The sequence below is a fragment of the Pelmatolapia mariae genome, linkage group LG7 (genome assembly GCF_036321145.2).
Source record: "Pelmatolapia mariae isolate MD_Pm_ZW linkage group LG7, Pm_UMD_F_2, whole genome shotgun sequence".
In the NCBI taxonomy this organism is placed as follows: Eukaryota; Metazoa; Chordata; class Actinopteri; order Cichliformes; family Cichlidae; genus Pelmatolapia; species Pelmatolapia mariae.
The window spans coordinates 22,015,598-22,036,218 of record NC_086233.1 but is presented as its reverse complement, the minus strand read 5'-3'; the positions used below and the strand labels follow the sequence as shown (position 1 = coordinate 22,036,218).

Here is a 20,621-nt window from a genome sequence, read left to right as displayed (position 1 = left end):
CATCCCTGGCTCCAGCAACACAATCCCACTATTAATTGGCAGAAAGGAGGCATCACTGGCTGGGGAGAGGAGTGTCATATGACCTGCCTTAAGGCTGCCTCACCTCCTAGCACATTGGTCACCGGCCCAGAGTCACCACGGTCTTCCGACTTAGCTAATGTGCCGTCTGTTTACCACGATCTCGCTGAGGTGTTTCGGAAGGACCGAGCCCAGTCGCTGCCACCCCATCGGCCCTACGACTGCGCCATAGACCTGCTGCCGGGAGCTCCTTTACCGACCAGCCGCCTCTATAGCCTCTCGCTGCCAGAACGGGAGGCTATGGAGAAATACATAACGGAATCCCTCGCTGCTGGCATCATCCGTGCCTCTTCCTCACCAGTCGCAGCGGGTTTCTTCTTTGTAGAGAAGAAGGATAAGACCCTCCGACCCTGTATTGACTATCGGGGACTCAATAACATTACGGTCAAGAATAAATACCCACTGCCTCTGCTCACCTCTGCTTTCGAACTTCTCCAGGGTGCCACCATATTCAGCAAGCTGGACTTAAGAAACGCCTACCACCTGGTTCAGATTCGGGACGGCGATGAATGGAAGACAGCGTTCAATACCCACCTCGGACATTTCGAGTATCTGGTCATGCCGTTCGGCCTCACTAACGCACCTGCAGTATTCCAGGCTCTGGTCAACGATGTTCTAAGAGACTTTATTAACCGATTTGTGTTTGTCTACCTAGACAACATTCTGATCTTTTCCTCTTTTCCAGGCTGAACACGAGACCCAGGTCCTGGTACTGCAACGCCTTCTGGAGAACCGGCTGTTCGTCAAAAGCGAGAAATGTGAGTTTCATGTGCCCACTGTTGCCTTCCTAGGGTACATAATAGAGCGAGGAGATCTCCGACCCGACCCTGTGAAAGTCAAGGCTGTGGTGAACTGGCCCGAGCCAAACAACCCTCGCCAGTTGCAACGCTTTCTAGGCTTCGCCAATTTCTACAAGAGATTCATACAGGACTTGAGCAGGATTGCCTTACCATTAACCCAGTTAACCTCTCCCAAGCTTGCTTTTCAGTGGAGTGACGCCGCCCAATCAGCCTTTCAGGAGCTCAAGAAGCGGTTTGCCTCAGCGCCCATCCTGGTCCAGCCTGACACCACTCTTCAGTTCGTGGTAGAGGTCAACGCATCCGACTCAGGGGTGGGGGCTGTCCTTTCCCAACAGGAGGGTAAGCTCCTGTTGGGAAAGGCACCCCTGTGCCTTTTTTTCCCGTCGTCTCACCCCTGCAGAACGTAACTACGATGTGGGCGACCGGGAGCTGCTGGCGATTAAGCTCGCCCTGGAAGAATGGCGGCATTGGTTGGAGGGCACCACCCAACCCTTCGTGGTCTGGACCGATCACAAAAACCTGGCCTACCTTCAAACGGCGAAGCGTCTCAACGCTCGACAGGCCAGATGGGCCCTGTTTTTCACCCGTTTCCACTTCTCAATCACCTACAGACCCGGTTCCTGGAACGTCAAGCCGGACGCCCTCTCCCGTCAGTTCTCCGCTGCTGAAGAAAAGGCGGATCCGGATCCCATCCTGCCAGCGACCTGTACTATCGGGGCCATCACCTGGGAGATCGAGGCGGCTATCCGGGTGGCTCAGGAAGCCGAACCGGATCCGGGAGGGGGACCCGCCCACAGACTCTATGTTCCGCGCTCCGTCAGATCCCAGGTTCTGCAGTGGGCTCACACAGCCCGGTTCTCATGCCATCCCAGGTATCCATCGCACCGTCAAGTTTCTCCAGTGGTACTTCTGGTGGCCCTCACTCACCCAAGATACTCGGGAATACATCACCGCCTGTACTGTCTGTGCCCGAAACAAACCATCGAACCAACCCCCGGCGGGTCAGCTCCATCCGTTATCCACTCCTTCCAGACCATGGTCTCACATAGCACTGGACTTCATCACCGGGCTACCTCCTTCAGCAGGTAACACCGTCATTCTCACCATAATCGACCGTTTCTCTAAAGCGGCTCATTTCATTGCTCTGCCTAAGCTTCCCACAGCTCTAGAGACCGCACGCCTGCTTGCCACTCACGTCTTCCGCCTGCATGGGATCCCGGAAGACATTGTGTCCGACAGAGGGCCTCAATTCACTTCTCGGGTCTGGAAAGAGTTCTGCAACTCCCTGGGAGCAAAGGTCAGTCTATCCTCGGGCTATCATCCTCAGAGCAACGGCCAGTCCGAGCGGGCCAACCAGGAACTGGAGACCGCCCTGCGCTGCGTCGCCTCCACCAATCAAACCATCTGGAGCGAGGAGTTGCCGTGGATCGAGTACGCCCATAACAGCCTGACTGCCTCTGCCACCGGTCGGTCTCCATTCGAAGCTTCCTTGGGATATCAGCCTCCTCTTTTTCCTGCTGTGGAAGGTGAGCACTCTGTCCCCTCCGTCCAGGCTCATCTACGCAGGTGCCGACGGGTTTGGCGGGCCACTCAAGCAGCCCTACTACGCACGAAGGAGAACAACAAATGCATCGCAGACCGGCACCGGACCCCAGCACCCGAATACTCTGTCGGCCAGAAGGTATGGCTCTCTACCCGCTTTGTTCCCGTCAGGACCGAATCCAAAAAACTTACACCCAACTTCATTGGCCCTTTTGAAATCTCTGCTCTGGTCAACCCTGTCTCTGTGAAGTTAAAACTCCCTCGCAATATGAAAATCCATGATGTCTTCCATGTTTCACAAATCAGACCTGTCCAGTCCAGTCCTCTGTGCCCTCCTTCCAGGCCCCCTCCTCCCGCCCGGCTCGTGGATGGGTTGCCAACTTACTCCATCACACGCATCATGGACTCACGGCGCCAGGGGCGGGGCTGTCAGTACCTGGTGGACTGAGAAGGCTATGGCGTGGAGGAACGCTCCTGGGTCCCGCGAGCAGCCGTTCTGGACAAGACCATGCTCCGGGACCTGGTGGGTCGCCGGGAGGCTCCCGTTGAGGGGGGGTACTGTCTTGGTCCCCGCACCTCGCCTGCTGACATTAGTCAGGCGCTATGTTTTGTTTATATTCCTCTCTCGCCTCTGCTCTCTCTTTCTCTCTCGTTCGCTCCCACTCTCTCTTTCTCCTGCCGGGGCGGAGCTCAGAATGGGCTCCCGCCCCTGGCCCACGCACCTGGGGATGATCAGCACACCTGCCGCTGATTACGAGAATTAGAGTCCTACTTAAGATGGCGAACCTGCTCTACTCGTCGCTGGATCGTTGAGCCATCAGCGTCAGTCGTCCTGCACTCTGCAAAGTTTTGTTCATGAGTACGCCTGAACCTGGAGACTAACTGTTTCTCTGTCTGTGTATAGATTCCCCCCGGACCCGTTTCCCTGTGCACTGTGACCGAGCGTGAGCAAGAGTGGTAGAGGAAAGAAGAGGAGCTGTGTGCGTTTGCGAGAGCTGTATGGAAATCTCCCCTCCCTGGACTCCTGCCCCTTTCACTCCCGGACCCTGGAACCCCGGCCCCTTTTCCCCAGACACAGTTGTGTATATATATTTCACTGTGGAGAACACTGTAAATAAATTCACTTTTGGTTTGAAGGAACTTGTGGTCTGCGCCTGAGTCCGCTCCGCTAATCGTGACAGTTAGTAAATTAGTGTATTATCAGCTACAGCAGTATAAAATACACCGGTTTTGTGGATTAAATTTTTGCTCATACTTTGGTCTGACAAAGAATAAAATGCAATGTAGTCTCTACAAAATGGAAAGATTTTGTAAAAACCTTTTTAAAATATGAACACCTATCTGGCTATCTGTGTGTAGGCCTTAGAGCGCATCATGTGATTTCAAAATTGACATTTTATTTAAATGACCTTTTGTTATGTCACAGTAATAAAAGCACAATATTAAAAGAATGAAATAAATGAACAAACTAAAGTAAAGGTGATAGTGATGACACTGTAAGATAAGTACGCTGTAATATGCTGGAATTCAGAGACTCCAAAGCAAGGCAAGGTAAGTTTACCTATTTAAATGTTACACTTTATACATAAGGACCATTTACTGAATTTAATTTAAAAAAAAAAATAACAACAAAAGAAAAAAAATAAAGGTCTGCACACCACAAACAGTCAACAATTCAAAAGCTGGACAAAACTTTGGAGGACCACAAAGGAAAAGATATATTTCTATTTCTGCATACAGACAGTTGCCATGCTGGACATGCATTCAAAGCTACAACCACAGATATTTTACTTTTAGTGTTTAGAACCTACCATAACTGAGATGTGTAGCAGATGCATGTGTTCATGCAGCACGTGGGCAGGTTCCCGGGCAGTAGGTTGTGTGGTCTGAGCAAAAAGCTCAGACTCAGTCATAGACACATGGAAGTACAGTGTCCCATTTTCCAGCCACTGCTGTTTCCAATGTACCTGAGAAATTTCTTCCCCAGTACCAGACATCTCTGAAAAGAACAAAGAGAGAGAGAAAAAATGTTTTTGCTTATTTTTTGTTTTTTATGAATATAACAATGCACATGGACTGTCTGTGTGTACAGGACATGTTTTGCTAATGTTACTCTGTAAGGAAAACCCATCCATTTAGTTGATCTGAAGAAACTAACAAATAACAGTAACAACATAAGATTATGTGTGCATATATTTTGTGCATGGCCTTGTCTCTCAACGCATAAACAGTCACTTCCAACTAGAAATCTAACTTGTGAAGATTATAGATTTCTTAGGTTCTGTTACAGCTGCGCAGCTGATTTGGTGAGAGTTGCTGTCAAGCCATTTCTCTACTTAGCTGCTTTGCAATCCTTATTATGACAACTTATTAAGCCATGGTATTAGTTAGAGATTTGTAGAAATTCAAAAAGACTAAGTGGAAGTCATCACAAATATTTCAGCCATTACAACCAATACATCGCTTCAATTACAGATAAAATTAGTCACAGATGGAAAAGGATTATCCATGCTCATGTCCATTTGTTTACACTATTTTCCCCATTTTCTTTTTATTTTCCTGTCACCCAAAAACAACAGACTCAAAAGTCTGCCAAAACTTTCAATGGGCAGATAATGGGTTCGTTAAGCTCAATTTTAAACATATATATCAGGAACAGTTGCAGAAATGCTGTCACTGCCCTTCTTCTTATCTGCCTTAATCATCCTACATTATATAAACCACCAGCTTCAGGCTAGTACTTACTTGAACTATCTAACAAAGGAAAGAATGAAAGGAAAGCTGGAAAAGTTTATAAGGAAAAGAGTGCAGGAAATGTACGAACAGAGAAAATGACACACTCAGTTGAGTTTTATGGAGCAATGGAGAAAGGAGATGAAAAAGAGCAGGGAGATCACTGGTTTATCTTGATATGGATCATGGCACAAGAATCTAATGCTATCAAGTGGGAGTGGTTGCTCAGTAGAGCAGTACTGAGAAGCCTAAGGGAGCCTCCGATTGCAAAGCTTGATACAGTATTTGTCATGTGGCTGGGTGACAAGGGCACAGACATCTACTGACATCTTCTATCAGTGGCAGGTAGCAAATGACAAATGGCTTTGGATACAGCTGGTTATTAACCTGCTGACTCTGGGTCAGAGGACATGGGCAGCAGGGGAGGGTTACATGAGCTGTGCTCAGCACTGAGACAGGCCTTTAGGTGCAGGGGGAGAATGCGCAGACAGACACTCCATAAGAAAATGACACAGTTCATCATGGTAGAAATCATGCTGTCATATGCACAGTTATAGTTACTTAAAAATATAGTCGTGTAGACCACAATTAATAACTATTTTCCCTATTTTATCCTTTTTACTAACTGTCGGGGGGGGAAGGGGGAGGGGGACTGCACAGAGGCAATCATTACATTTCACAAGCACAAATAATAATATTTTTGGTTATGATGATGATTAATTATGTGACAGTTTATACATAAATCCAACAATAAAAACTGCTTTAAGTCATAATGCACATCTTAAATGCAACTGCTCTCTGTGAAAGTGCACTTGAAACGTCCACACTCTTGCAAAAGACCCGGGAAATGCTGTATAATTTTGCTGACTACAGTTTATGATAAAATTTTGTAGGGTGTGACATTCTTAAATCCTACAACTGCTGGCTATTCATCTCTTAATGTTTAATCTGTAGGATGAAGGGAAAGTGCTTGACCTCTCACACCGAGAGATGGTAAAGTTTTGTCTGCTGGGCCAACAGTAACATACCTCCTGCCATGCTACTGTCTCCTGTCAAGCTCCAGTCAATCTTACCTTTCTTATACATTTTGTTTCTTTCAGGTAGTTTTAAATGACTCTGATTTTACACAACAGTGACAATGTGTTTGATACAGATTAAAAGTGTTCCTGTGTGGAAAAGTAAAAGACATAGTTTGCAGTCACATGCAGAATAGATGGGAAGTTTCTAAAACAGTAGATGCTGTGAGGTTGTTGTGTATCTCTGTATGATCATTATGCAGATGAGGAAAGACTATTTTAAGACAAAAGAATGGTGTGTGTGTGTGTATGTGTGTGTGTGTCTGTGTCTGTCCTTGTCTTTTGTTTTATGAGGCTTGTCATTGGGCATGAAGCCAGACGTTAGTGGGACATAGGTGTATGGCCTCAAGGTCTACTTGTAATTCATTAGGAGGCACATTATTAATGTGTACACGTGCATGAGTGCGTGCACATGTACACACTGGTTAAGTGTGTACACGTAAGCAATACTGCCAAACTGTGTCCAAGGACAGCACAAAGAAATTCCAGTATTGATGATTTCATAGACTAGGAAAGAAATGTCTCCATGAATCACAAAGTAATTATGGCACATCTTGATTACTGGACCCTTAGAGTGTGAAAACCTCTTTTAAAATTCTTGTGACTTTTTTATTGGCTATCTGTTCATAAAGTTTCAGTAGGAGATGCTCTAAAATACATTATAGAAATTCTGTTATTCACATATGTCTGATTCTGCATGGAATAAAACCAGGAGATTTTCACAATTTAAGACATTATCTAAAAATGGTGTAATCTTATGACTAACTGTTTTTCAAAGCATGTGCTAAAGGCAGTTTACTATAATACGAGTTTTAAATCTATTTCCAACCTTACAAGCAGCTACTAATTTGAGTCAGTGAAACCTCATAGGAAAATATCCACAAACTAATACAATTTTATTCAAAGTACTGCTTGTAATGTTGGCAATGAACTAAATGCCTTAGTAGTAGTGACTTTCATATATTTTTTCAGGTACACATTTATGTAAAAACAGATGTTAGGAAAATTATTAAGTAAGTTCACCTAATCTTTTGCACTAAAAAAAGAGAGAAAAAAAACACTACAATGATCTTTCTTGTCACACTGGCATTTTTTTCACTGACATTTGTTTATATTTTTACCATTAGCTTTAAAACAGGACTCCCAGGTGCCGCTTTAGCTCAGTGGGGAGCAGGCAACCATATGTAATAGGCCCAGGTTCGAGTCAGACCCACCGCCTTTTGCTGCTTGTGTTCCCCTTTCTCTCTCCCTACTTTCCTATCTATCTGCACTGTGTCTATCTAATAAAGGCCAGTAAAATGTAACATCTACCATACTGCTAAGAAGTGCTGAAAGTACTGATAAGGTCACATTTGACCAATCATTACAGAGCAATGTTTTTCCTATGTAACTTGAGGAGTCAAAAATAAAACTGGCCATGAAACACTATGCAACAAAAGTGAAAATACTGATTTGGCCTCTTTTAACTTTTCATAAGTTTGCCTAACAGTTGGAGGAGAACTACTGAAAGATTAGCTTAAAATCCTTGATAAAGTCTTCTTATTCTTTTCTAAATCCTCTCTGCAGGTACTTAATGTATAAATGAAATCTATTCAGCACTCATTGTCAGCGGAACTCTTATTACAAAACCTGGTGATCATAAGTGCTCACTGTGCGTCTTACTGTGTTTCTCTCTTTGCCTAATTTAATCTGCTTCTCCTCAAGGATCTTTCATCTTTTCCTCCTCAATTTGCAAGCCTAGACTAGAAGTGCTGAGTTCAATTTTGGGCTTACTGTAGTTTCCACATTCTTTTAAATTTTGCCTTGAGCAAGAGTGATTTCCACTTAGGATAGTCTCTCAGAGTTATACTTTTGATGACATTGAGGTTTTCCACCAACACAGAGTAAGAACAGTAAGGCCTGGATGACAACACGATAACTCTTCATTCTTCCTACACAAAATACTCAAAATAGTAATAATAATAATGATGATAATATTAACAAAGAAAAGATACAATAATTTGTAACTAGTAAGAATCTGTCTGGGTTTTGGTTTGGGGTTGGCGACGGAGGGTTGAGACACACAATGTACTGCTTTTCTGTTACAGTAAAATACTGACAACTCAGCAACTTAAACATGGAAATACACTTGAAATGTTACGTTAAGACATGCAGGGATTTTTTTTTGTTTTTGTTTTTTTTCCCCTCCCCTTTTAATCTGTAGTGGTTCAGTACAGAACCTATTTGGGCTGAGGCTTAACCAATTACCCAAAACACCTTGTTAAATGTCAGTTGGTCAGCTGGTTTATTTGTGAAGGTGTGATTGGTCCACCTGGATTTTTTCTCTTCCTGTTTTTTATTTTAAACACAAACTGTTCGACATTTTGCAATGACCTCATTGAAGGCCAAAAGCCAAAATGCGTTGGTCACTTAATAAAGTTGTTCCCTATTACTTGAAGTGTCGCTGGAGTCATCACGTCATCAGATCTTTGTCTTCTCCATGCACCTTGGAAGTAGGTGAAGTTGTGCCAGAAATATTTGTTGCTAGCAGCTGGAAATGGCATAGTTAGAATGCACTCAAACTCCTCTGTCATTTTTAAACCTGTAACTGTCTTTTTATGCAAAATTTGCAGTGGGCTCATTTATGTCCCTAGTGGTTATTGGAGGAAAACACATGTAGATGGCTCAGAAATGGCCAAAACAGTGGATGAAGGTTAGTTCCAATTATTTACCACAGAGAGCAGTAGTCAGTGGTGTAAGCTCCAACCCCTCCATGTTCCCGAATTGGATAAATGAAAAAAAAAAAAAAATGGATGAATTGTGAAAAGACCTAAAATGGTGAAATCAATTTAATCTGGCAACCATATTTATTGTACAAATCTCCTTTACTATTATCCAAAATGAAATACACATTGAAACATTTCACCGTGTACGCTGGCAGAGTATGCTGAACAGCAGTGCAAAGATGTGCAATGATGTCTTCCAGAGCAAAATCTAGGAACTGCTTGTTGACCATGAATGACACACACACAAAAAGATTTTAACATAGTGGTGGTTTGGGCATATTTTTCTCATTCAAAGCTTGAACTCATTTAAATACAATATCTCTAAAAATCTATGAGCCCACAGAGTCAAAATCTAATTCAGTGTCAATGGACCATCTCCAAAACGTATTACCTAAATACATCTTCAAATCAGTCTTCAGTGCTTTTATTTCCAGCTCAGGGAAGAGCAGCAATTTTGGAGATACTGACTTTGCTATCAAAAATTTTGCTTTAAATTGAAGATGCAATGTCCTTTAAATTCAGACAGCCACACTGCTTACACCTTACAGTATGACTCCTACTCTTTCTTCAATATCACAAGTACTAATAGAAGCACAACTAGGTTGTATGAGTCCCTACCTGAAGAAGTCTGACAGACGTGAGTTTAAAATAGATCTTGTATCTAATTATGAAGGCGCTGATTAACATATGCATGCCCATACATTCACACATTTTTCTGCTTGCCTACAAAACAACTACATGTTCCCAAAAGGTTAGCATTCATCATTATAAAGGTGATCATAGCTGTGCAGTGTCAGTGATTGTGCAAACCTGACAGCTCCTTGACAGTTCGTCAGCTCTGCAACAACTACATGTCATCAACATTTACTTTGATGAAAGCTGGCACCCTAAAGGCACTTTGCTGCCTGTCATTACATACGTGGCATAAAGTGTCACTCTATGGCTGATTGCACACCACATCTCACTGCTTAGGCTGCCTATATTACGGATGACAACACAATAAGCAGATGAAAATTAAATAATTCACATGAGAAAAGGATGGAATCACTGGTTTCAAATTTCTCTGCAGAAAATGAAAGCGAGGACAGAAAAGGAGAGGTGAGAGTGTGTGTAACAGAGAGGCAAACAGAGTGGGAAACAGAAAAAGGGGAGAAATATTTATCAGTCTGACACTCATCAGAGGTATTCAAGTACATTGCCATACCTTCTAGACATTCAAATTCTGCCACAAAACATTCCTGTCAGCTGTGACAATGGCACATTTGGTATGTTTTCATTTCAGCTTCACACAACTGTCGACTGTCAATAGAAAATATTCAGAACAACCAGGCTTAAAAATTGTGTCTTTCACTAGCTACTAAATGCTGCTGACGTGATAACCTTGTAAAATACCAATTACCATGTATAATAACCCTGAGTGCGGAGGACTATCTAGGCAAATCTAGGATGGGCTACAGTAGCAGGGTTCTCCTTCCAGTTTAATACCCACGCCACCCTAATGTCTCATTATGAACACTAATGGAATAGCTGGAATTCACATAAAGATCAATTGAAATGAGCACAATTAAAAAAGCATAAGGGTTTTTTTTCTTCTTTTTTTTCCCAGAAAATGTCAGTGTTGATTACACAGAGCTTCCACACACTTATGGTGATCACGGTAGGTATAACAAAGTAATACGTTAGTACGTTAACGATGATTTTTACATGCTTAGTTCTGGACTTTCTATCGATCATTTAAATTGTGAAATAACTGAAAACAAGTAAATGAGAAAGCAAGTACAGAAAAAGCTGTAAGTACAGTTCTACATTCAGCACATCAGACTGTTGCTGTACTTCCTCGCTCAATCTGCACTGTGGGATCCAATTCTGTTGACTCAACACCTGTTCCTCTGGATGACCTGGTTTTCACCTCACTTCCCCACATGCTCGCCACTGCAGAGGCCACTTTATACTCTTCAATGGCATTTCACAAAATGAAATGTTAAAAGAAAAACATATCTACTAATAATATCACCAGTTTCTACATTATTACCTATTATCCCAGTAAGTTCTTAAAAAGGGTTTGAAGAAACTTCTGTGATGATTAAATGTGCTTAATGTAATGGTACTCTCTTAATGGGTCTATTATGTGAAACCATCTCTAAATTAATCATAACTTGGTGAGTATGTTTAGTGACTATTAGAGTACATTCTAAATGCATATCGCTACTGCGCTGCATACAGAATATAGCAAGGAAAACACCAATTACAGTTAATCTGTGCTGTAGGAAAACTATTACAGAACTTAAAACAATAACAACAATTTTGTCTCTGTATTTCTTTAAAAGCACCTCTGAACAATCTTGTGCTAATGAGAACTCCTAACAGTGAAGTACCACTAAAGCTTTATAGCTGATGTCTAAACCCATGCTACCTCCCACTGCGTTCGATCACAGCAGCAGCTGTTGGACTGTGAACTGACCACCTCTTTCAGAAAACCAATTGCAATTTTTGAGCCATCACCAGTCAGGCTTCCAGCTTAAAAGAGAAGCTGACTTGTGATTTGAAAACAGGTAACCAAGGTTTGGTTAAAAATAGGACTGAATTGTAGTGAGTGACTTAAATTGAACAGATCGTTCATACATTTTCCCCCCATAGCAAAAATCATAGAAGTTAAGTGAAAGTAACTGTTCACATAAAAGGGGTTTTCAACATAGCAGGTGTGCTTTAACTTTGTAATGCTCAATACTTGTAAAATCAAGTTAGAACTCATTGTTATCTTACAATTTACACACTTTGTCTCACTGTCAAGAACTGGAGTAAGAAGTATCACAAAAAAATTAAAAGAGAGCCACACAGCACAGAACAAGCCAGGCAGAAGTAGGAAGCACAAGATTTCAAAGGCTCTGGAAAGAAAAGTGGTGAGAGGTGTGTCTAAAGACCCCAGGACAACTGTCAAGACGATAGTGAATGACTTAGCCAAGCTGGGAATTGAAGTTTTTTAAAGAAAAACACCACTAGAACCCTGCACATGAATGGACTGCAAGGTTGGAGACCAAGAAAAGCAAAAGATACTCCTTCAAATCAAACTGATGTATGGTAAGGACAACCTTGAGAAAGATTACACATACTGGAAATGTGTCCTTTGGTCAGATGAGACAAAACTAGAGCTCGTTGGCCACATATTATGCTGCTTGTGTTTGGAGAAAAAAGGGAGAGACATACAACCCAAAGAATTACACAACCAAAGAGTTGTACCTTACCCACCAGGAAACTCAGTGGTGGGAGAATTATCCTGTGTAGATGCTTCAGTGGTATCTCGAACTGGGAATTTCATCAGAGTGGAAGAAATCACGAAGAAAGAAAGATATATCAATTTTTTGAAAGAAACCCTCAAACAGTTAGCAGCATAACTAAACAAAAGTTACTGCTGGTGAAGAACTACCTCAAGACTGAAGTGACTGTTACTGACTGGCTTTAATTCTACTGAACATCTGTGGAGTGAACTGAAGACCGAGGTCCATGCCAGAAGATCCTGGAGGAGGAAAATCTGGAGGACTTTCAGAGATTTGCTGAAATAAGAACGAACTGGAATTGCTCAGGACACATGGGGGTTCATAATTCTGTCCTCATTTGTACAGTGCTGTGAAAAAGTATTATTGACCTGAAATTCATTGTCACATAATTACCAGTTAAAAATATAAACCTGAGACTATAGTCTCATGCACCCAGTGTTAGGTGTAATGTGTTACAAAATAATGCATTACTGTAATCACATTTCATTTTTCCATAATGCAGTAATGTAACTTGTTACTGTACTGATTTCAATATTTACAGTGCAGTTACAATTATGCCATCACTTGCATTAAAAAGGTTCTTCAGTTAACTGCGCACCGGACAGAAAGAAAGTGTCAAACAGACAATCATTTTTCTCCCTACGCACTTCCTGCTGCAGTCACCTGATTTTAGTTCGTGTGTGTGCAGGAGGATAATGGTGAAGTGATAAAGCGATACAGCTTTTTCAAGAACAGAACTATTGACATAACTTTTAGTTTTATTGCACAAAAGGACAAGAGCGCAATGATAAAGTGGAAACTGTATCCAGGAAACAACTGCAATATACTGCTAACACAACTTCTGCTCTTTGCAAGCATCTGCACAGACAGAATGCTAAAGAAAAGTTCATCTCTGGCTCTCTTCCAAAGTATGTCTTTTATCCTGTCTTCCTTCTCTCACCCCCACCCGTCACGGTAGATGGCCGGCCCTCCCTGAACCTGGTTCTGCCGGAGGTTTCTTCCTGTTAAAAGGGAGTTTTTCCTTCCCACTGTCGCCAAAGTGCTTGCTCATAGGGGGTCATATGATTGCTGGGTTTTTCTCTGTATGTATTATTGTAGGGTCTACCTTACAATATAAAGCACCTTGAAGTGGCTGTTGTTGTCATTTGGTGCTGTATAATTAAAATTGAATTGAACTGAATAGCCAAGAACCCAGAGTGATGATAAAGCTGTGAATGCCAAGCAGCCAGATTAGTATCAGGTAAAAAACTGATGATAAGTCAGCCTTGAAGCCTCCATTTCTACCTGTTCATATTTCTGCCGTAGAACTGCTGTAGCAATGGCTTTGAAGACTCTTTGCATTGTGTTGTCAGGTTTGTGTTCATACTTAGGCTAAAAACTAAAAGAAAGATCATATGTGTGTCCACATTAGCATAGAGATTTGTGTTGTTGTCTGGGACTGTAGCCTAAGGTTTATATGGTTAACTGGTAATTAGAGTATGGGACAGTGTTTTCAGATCATTTATTGGAGTAACAAGAAATTAATGTAAAGAGTAGCATAACGAATTACCCCAACACTGCACACACCAACACAAATCCACATCCTAATGATGATACACACACAATCTTTCTTTTAGTTTTCATGGTGTTGAAGGTTTTGTCATCTTTGTGATGCAGTCTTGGAGCTTTGGGGAAGGTTCACCACTGCTCACAGTGTTCTGCTGGCATCCCACAGCCTTCAGACCTTTGAACATTGGCCAGGTTCTTTTTAACTGATTCTTCATTCAGCTGATCTGGCTGTAATCAGTTCTTGGTGTGGCTAATGAAACTGAACTCAGATTTAAAAGAAAACTATGTTAACCCAAGTTAATTCACAATTTAAAAAGATGGGGTAAATACTTTGTCCCACAGGGCCAGGTAAGTGGTGACATAACACATTAAGTTACCATTTAAACAAGTTATTTTGTATTTAATTGGGTTATATTTATCTTACACTAAAATTCATTTGATGATCTGAACCATTTAAGTGTAACAAAAATGCACAAAACCCCAAAGCAAAAAACAAATTAAATACCATGAAAAAAAATACTTTTTTCAAAATTTTTGTATTATTTTTTTATTTAACTAACTATAGATATTGTTTAACACTATCCAAAGACAAATGCAAAGCAAGAAAGGCACTATAAAACAAGATTTATTTTATTGTTGAACTAACAGATCTCTAAGGAACCTTTTTGTTAAGAGCTAAATTCAATAAACACATAGCTGTTTGTCACTGACCGCACTGTGTGGCTCAGCTGAGGCCTGGATTATCTCTCATTAGCATTGAATACACTATATTGTTTGTGTAACTATCATATCATGCCTGTGGGTGTGCAATTCCATGTGCAAGCCTCCATGTACTGTGTGTGTATATATCTACATCTATCTATCTATCTGCTCATGGCTTCATGACTTCACTAGAGCTCAAGTCATGATCATCTTCATTTTAAATATAAGTCAATATATTATTTTAATTTCTTTAAATGACATGTTTATTGGGTATTTAGGTCTAAATAGAAATTGACTTTTCTTCAGAACATTACCATCCCACTAAAAAGTACTTCAAGAGTAATGTGTGGCTCTATAAACACTTTGCTCATTGTGCTTTTCAGGATTTGCAAGGCAGAGTGCCAAAAAATGAGCAGGAGCCCTCCTATTCCTAATGTATTTAAAGTGACACATTAACAGGATAAACAGTCCCCTTATCTGCTGAGTGCATAGGCTTCTTCTAAAACACTACAATCCCATTAACAGGACCTATTCTGATTTCACATCTCTCCCATTCACTCCTACTATATGTAAAGCTTGTCCACTGATGGGAGTTGTCTGCCAGTGCCAATGTGGGAGACTTCAATATAATAATACACACATCAGAATTTACTAATTCTTTGTTTTGGTCTCTTCAATTGAGACCTTGGTCAAGTGGTCAAGTAAGTCACTCACAGTGAAGTCCGTTTCCAATTAAAGCTAAATAAAGGAAAAAATAATCTTAACACATACTGTTTAAGATAGCTTAAATCCCCCTAATATGTAATGTGAAGGATAAAACCACTGCAGTTTTCTTGTTGCAAGTTATCAATTTCTGTTTATTTATTTATTTTTTCAATTACTTATCTTTCCTTAGTATTCAAAGGTATACTTGTATACTAAAAAACTGGTCACAACTGAAATAGCTAAATATTTACTGATGGCACTGAATGTTTAGAAAGTGAAGTTGTGTGGGGGAAAAAGGAACAAAATGTAACAAAGATTTCACAGTTTGCAATCAAATCATATTTATCCCACAGATTAAGATATCATACAAGTAAAAGTAAGCTCATCCACGCAGTCTCTTATTAAATTGGAATTATTAAAGTAAATCAGCAATACACTGATAAAGTGTATATTTTTTATTATACTGACTAAGTTATTGCTTTAAACAGAAAATAATATGACAAATATAAAATAAAATAAAAAGTGCAACTGTTATTTCACTTCCTCTTTCAGGTAGAATTAATGTAGCATGGAGGTCTGGGAGAGTGCCTGTGGAGCAGCACAGTGGGGTGATAGTTCCCATTTTCAAAAGAGGGACATGAGGGTGTGCTCCAGTTTCAGGAGTATTACGCTGCTCAGTCTCCCCTGGAAAATGTATTCATTTCAGGGTGTGGAGAAGGAGGCTCCAGCTGATTGTCAAACCTTGGATTCAGTAGGAGCAATGCAAAGTCTTTCCTGGCTGTGGAACAGCGGACCAAATTATCAAATTATTAAATTATCTTTGTTAAACTTCTCAAGGTATCAAGGGAGTTTGACCATCCAGTCTACAGTCTGCAAGATAAGTGGTTCCAGGTCCATTGCCATGGGCCATAATGTCCTTGTTTAATAAAGTGGGAGTTGTGTCTGCATCCTTGTAACTAACCATAGCAGATTTGGGTATCTGTTAAGATGCCTCAAATCATCTCACTTTGGAGAGTTTTGAAGCAACTAGGAGAAGACCAAGGGTCAGGCCATATATTTCATAAGGCTTGGGCAGGGAAACGTCTCTTGATCCCCCATAAAAATCTCCAAAGACTAAGAAAGATCTCTTTTGTTTTCTGCTTTGCATTCTGCCATCCTGACTTGTGCATGTGCTTCCAAAGGAAGCACTACCTTCTCACAACAAAAACCTGCTGATGGCCAGTGTGAAATGCCATTTTTGCAGTGCAGACTTTTTTTTTTACATTACTTATCCATGTCATCATGTGCCACATTTGTTTGGCACTGGCCTAGCAGTTAGTTTGACAACTCAAGACTTTCATAGTAAGGCAAATGTCCACACAACATAGAAAATTCTTAGTGATAGCATGTTTGCAGCATGCACCTACAGTAATGTTACCATTAGATTGAATGTAGGCCCAAAGGTCAGTGCTCTGTCAAAAGTGTAATGCTGAGGAACACCACTCCAAAATAAATAAATAAATAAATAATTGTAAATTCTTCTTCAAAGAGTTGAACTCAGGAGTTTTGTAAGCACGAAAACCACACAGAGAGCTACAACTCCTAAAATATGGGTAATACTATGCAGCCCTTGCATTCATTGGCTCATCTAACTACTCAGAGCACTTACTTTGTGCTTTAATGGGGGGGGGGGGCTCTAAATGTGTACATCTGTATAAAATGGGCTCTGTAATAGTCTGATTTTAAAAGGTAAAACATCTTAATAAAAATGATCTTATTTGGTGATTTTTTTCTGTCTTTTTACTGTGAGGGACATGCTTGAGTGCTGGTATAAAAGCCAGAAGAAATACTGTTTTGCCAAGAGTAACCTTGTAAAAATGTAATGGGATTTCTTCAATGCACCCAGGGTAAAAACAAAAAAGGTCAGGGATGATTTATAGGGGAAGTTCAACTTGGAATCTCATCTCATTATGTAGGAAAAGAAAAGGCTAAATAACCAAGTATATATACCAGACTCTGAATATCACCTTATATGTATTCTCATCTTCTTATTAGACATCATCCTCAAGTGACTAACTTGAGCTTGACAAGATGAACCTGACACTTCCTTAGTAGATTAATCTGCTGTATGTGGCACAGACTCCCCATTACTAGCATGGTCACTATACTATTTCATTTACACACTTCATTTTGAAATGAGTGACTTATAACAGTAGCGGAAAACATTTTTCTTTTTTCCTGAGTTGTAATACACAGAAAAATAGGGGAGTGATGAGTAAACATCCTATTGGAGCCTACAGGTGGTGTTGGGGTCTTGAAGGGGTTTAAACAGCAGGCAGCACAGCAGGGCTACAGTGGAACTGACATTTCAAGCAAGACGATATTTGCAATGTAAACAGATCACCAAATTAGAGTGTGTGTTTGGCATATGATGTGAGGGGAGAGAGGTGTGTTAGTGTGTATGAGATATTGTACCTTGGATTGACTGCCTGAACTAGGTGGCCAAATTGATTTGCTTTCCCTTTTAAATTGAACAGCTTTCATGAGATGTGTGCGGCAAACCAACTATTAGTGTTCTGGAGATGGGGACCTAATTACTTATCTGAAATGTACAACAGACCAAGAGCATACGGCATGATTTTTATTTGAGTTGTTTATATTATTATAAACTATAAATTATTATATATTATTTATAGTTGTTTTGAGTTTTGTTTTTTTTTTAATGACAGCAACAAGCAAAAAAAATGCCACCTAAAGAAGTCAATAAGTTTTACTTTATTAGTCCTATTTTTTTAGTTTTACCATTTGTTGGGAAAATTTTGTGCAGCTATTGCATTTTCAGTTGCTCCCTTATTCACAAAGGATCAGCATAGCACATAAGTGGACGTTCCTTCAGTCTCCTCTCAGAAATACACCAGGAATCTTTTACTTGCCAAATGTCTTAACCTCTGCAGTATGTAACCACTGGAATCTATAAATGTAAATTTTTATAATCGAATTAAAAATAAGTGAATAAAAAAGTAAAAAAATAAAAAAAATAAAAGTGTAAATAAATAAATAAAAAACAAGACTTTTTGTGCTAAAGCAACATTTTTCATCTTAACACCTGAACCATAAAATAATACCCAGAAAACTGAAACTGGAGTGTTTATCGAAACTTCTGACGAGGAAAAAGTAATAAATACAAATTTCATTATAGATGAGCATATAGGAGATACATATGGCATTTATTGCTTAAAATGCATTGTGCAATCACAGTTTTTGGGGCAAAACTAGTCATATTGATGATGTAGAGATATCAAAAAGCTCACAAACATATATGTATCAAATATGATACACATAGGGTTTTTGAAATAGAATAAAACATGTTTTCAGTCATGGCATCATTTTTATTATAAATTGGTCTTATTTCAATAAGGACAGGAGTAAGCTTTTGTGGAGACAGAGCTTTTGACAAAGATTATCCTTGAGATTGATGCCCTTAGAACTATAAACTGCCTCCTCCATTTTCCACACTATACCATCACCTTATCATCAGAGCAGTTTATGTACTTTCTCTTTAGTCCTCAGTAGAACTAAAACCTGAGAATTATTTGCAGCTCTGCCATTATAGTGTCATTTTTCAATGGCATGTTTCATAAATCTCTGCAGCAAGTTCCATGATGAGTAGTTTCGCTGGCAGCCTCCCATCTGTGTCTTCTTCACTTATGGTTCCAGGGCACAACCTCTGCTGCCATCAATAATCTTGTAGTTATTTGATTAATTTCTTTTTGGATGATTTTTTGAAATACTTAAATGTTCGGGGCCTGGCTCCTTATCCATCTCTCTAAAGTGTTGTGCCGCTTGCATTCTCAACTGTTGAAGTTTGAGTAATCCAACATTCATTTTTGTATTAACAGGTTATTCTTGAATCCATTGCCTATTTATGGCTAGTGAACTCATTCCTCTTATGTTATGTGCTTCCTCTTGAGGTTTGTTTGTCATGTGCACTTAGCTCAGAACGACAGTCCTTTTCTAAGTAGCAGGAACCAGCTTGCCAAGTGGGGTCTTTGGTGGATTGATGGTCTCCCTGTACCTGTGCGGATTATCTTTAGGTGTTCTATACCTTTAAGAGTAGCTATTACTCTGACCAATTGCATTTTCATAATTTTCTGTCATCTCCACTAATCTGCCCTCTGGACAGATATCTGAAATACTGCGGTACAACTGTTAATCTGGTGCAGGGACGGTTATTCAAACTTGAAATTCTTACAGTAATAGGAAACAATGTATTGCTGATCTTGAGAAACAGTCTTTTTTTGTTTCTGTCTTTATTTTTTTTTTTCAAGACATTAATATTCTTCCTCTTCAGTTGTGCATTTATGGCAAAGTATGCCCAGATTCTGCTATAAATAAGCTGCTATAAATAATGAGCTTCTTCTGATTTTTAAGAGTTAATTAATTTCCCATGAGCTGTATCTCAGGTGATTAATGATGGTAACGCCACTGGCATGCTGACTTGGGTACTCGGTCACCGGAGATAAATCAGTGGTGCACTGAAAAGTGTCATACCCCAGCTGTGTCCAACATGTCCACTTTAACTGGCTTTGTGACCAATGACACAATTATGGGGTGACTGTGGATGTGCATGATCATAAGTCAAGTTGTTCGCTATTCTGGGGCAAAGGGACACGATGACAAGTGTGTAGTGGATCCCTATATGTTTGGACGCTTTCATTTTTTTGGTTAACACATTTTTCTTTCTCTTTTTTTTTAAATAAAAAAATGAGGCTATTGACTTTACTGCCCAGGATTATTTTCGCAAAGATGCGATTAGGTAGTGTCAGCTAAAGGAAAAGGAAAGAAGCTGCTATGATGGACATTAAATGTTAGCCATAGTACAGTAAATCCTTGTGAATTAGTAATGTCTGTGTTTAACCCTTTGCGAGCTTTAACCACCATGCAGAGATTCTTTTACATAGATGGGAAAAGTAGATAATATCAATTTTTGGTACATAATGTATCTCAAAGGCCTATATTTAGGACCAGAGCATGAGGAAGCATTATTATGTTTTGACGAAAACTTTTTTTGCTTTTACCTGAAATCATTCCCCATCTTAGACAATTAATGCTTTTTTACTCTCAATATTCTATTGTTGTGAAAAATGTGTTCCATAGTGTAGTGAACTGCATGATATGATGGTGACTCACCATGCAGAGCAGGAAGAGAGGCAGCATTGAGGGTGTGGCAATGTCATTCCAGCAATGCACTACAGTCTCAGTGCCCGGAATGTTGTGCCTTCACTTCATGTTGAGAAGGCACATTATTTATAAAAATGGTCAAATTCCACAACCTTATTTGTTGGTGTGTGTGTTTTTTTTGTCTTCTCACTTGTACAAAATATATTAAAGTATATTTTTTAATACCTCAAAAAAGAA

At 40.3% G+C, this 20,621-nt stretch overlaps 1 protein-coding gene across 1 annotated transcript in view; it reads right to left on the bottom strand.

The window, feature by feature from the left end:
• Nucleotides 1–20,621, bottom strand: part of LOC134630782 (astrotactin-2-like) — a 280,317-nt gene that overhangs the window by 225,900 nt on the left and 33,796 nt on the right. Inside the window, exon 2 of the mRNA XM_063478441.1 lies at nt 4,232–4,419. Coding sequence (XP_063334511.1) covers nt 4,232–4,419 — 188 coding nt within the window. The remainder of the gene's footprint in view (nt 1–4,231; nt 4,420–20,621) is intronic.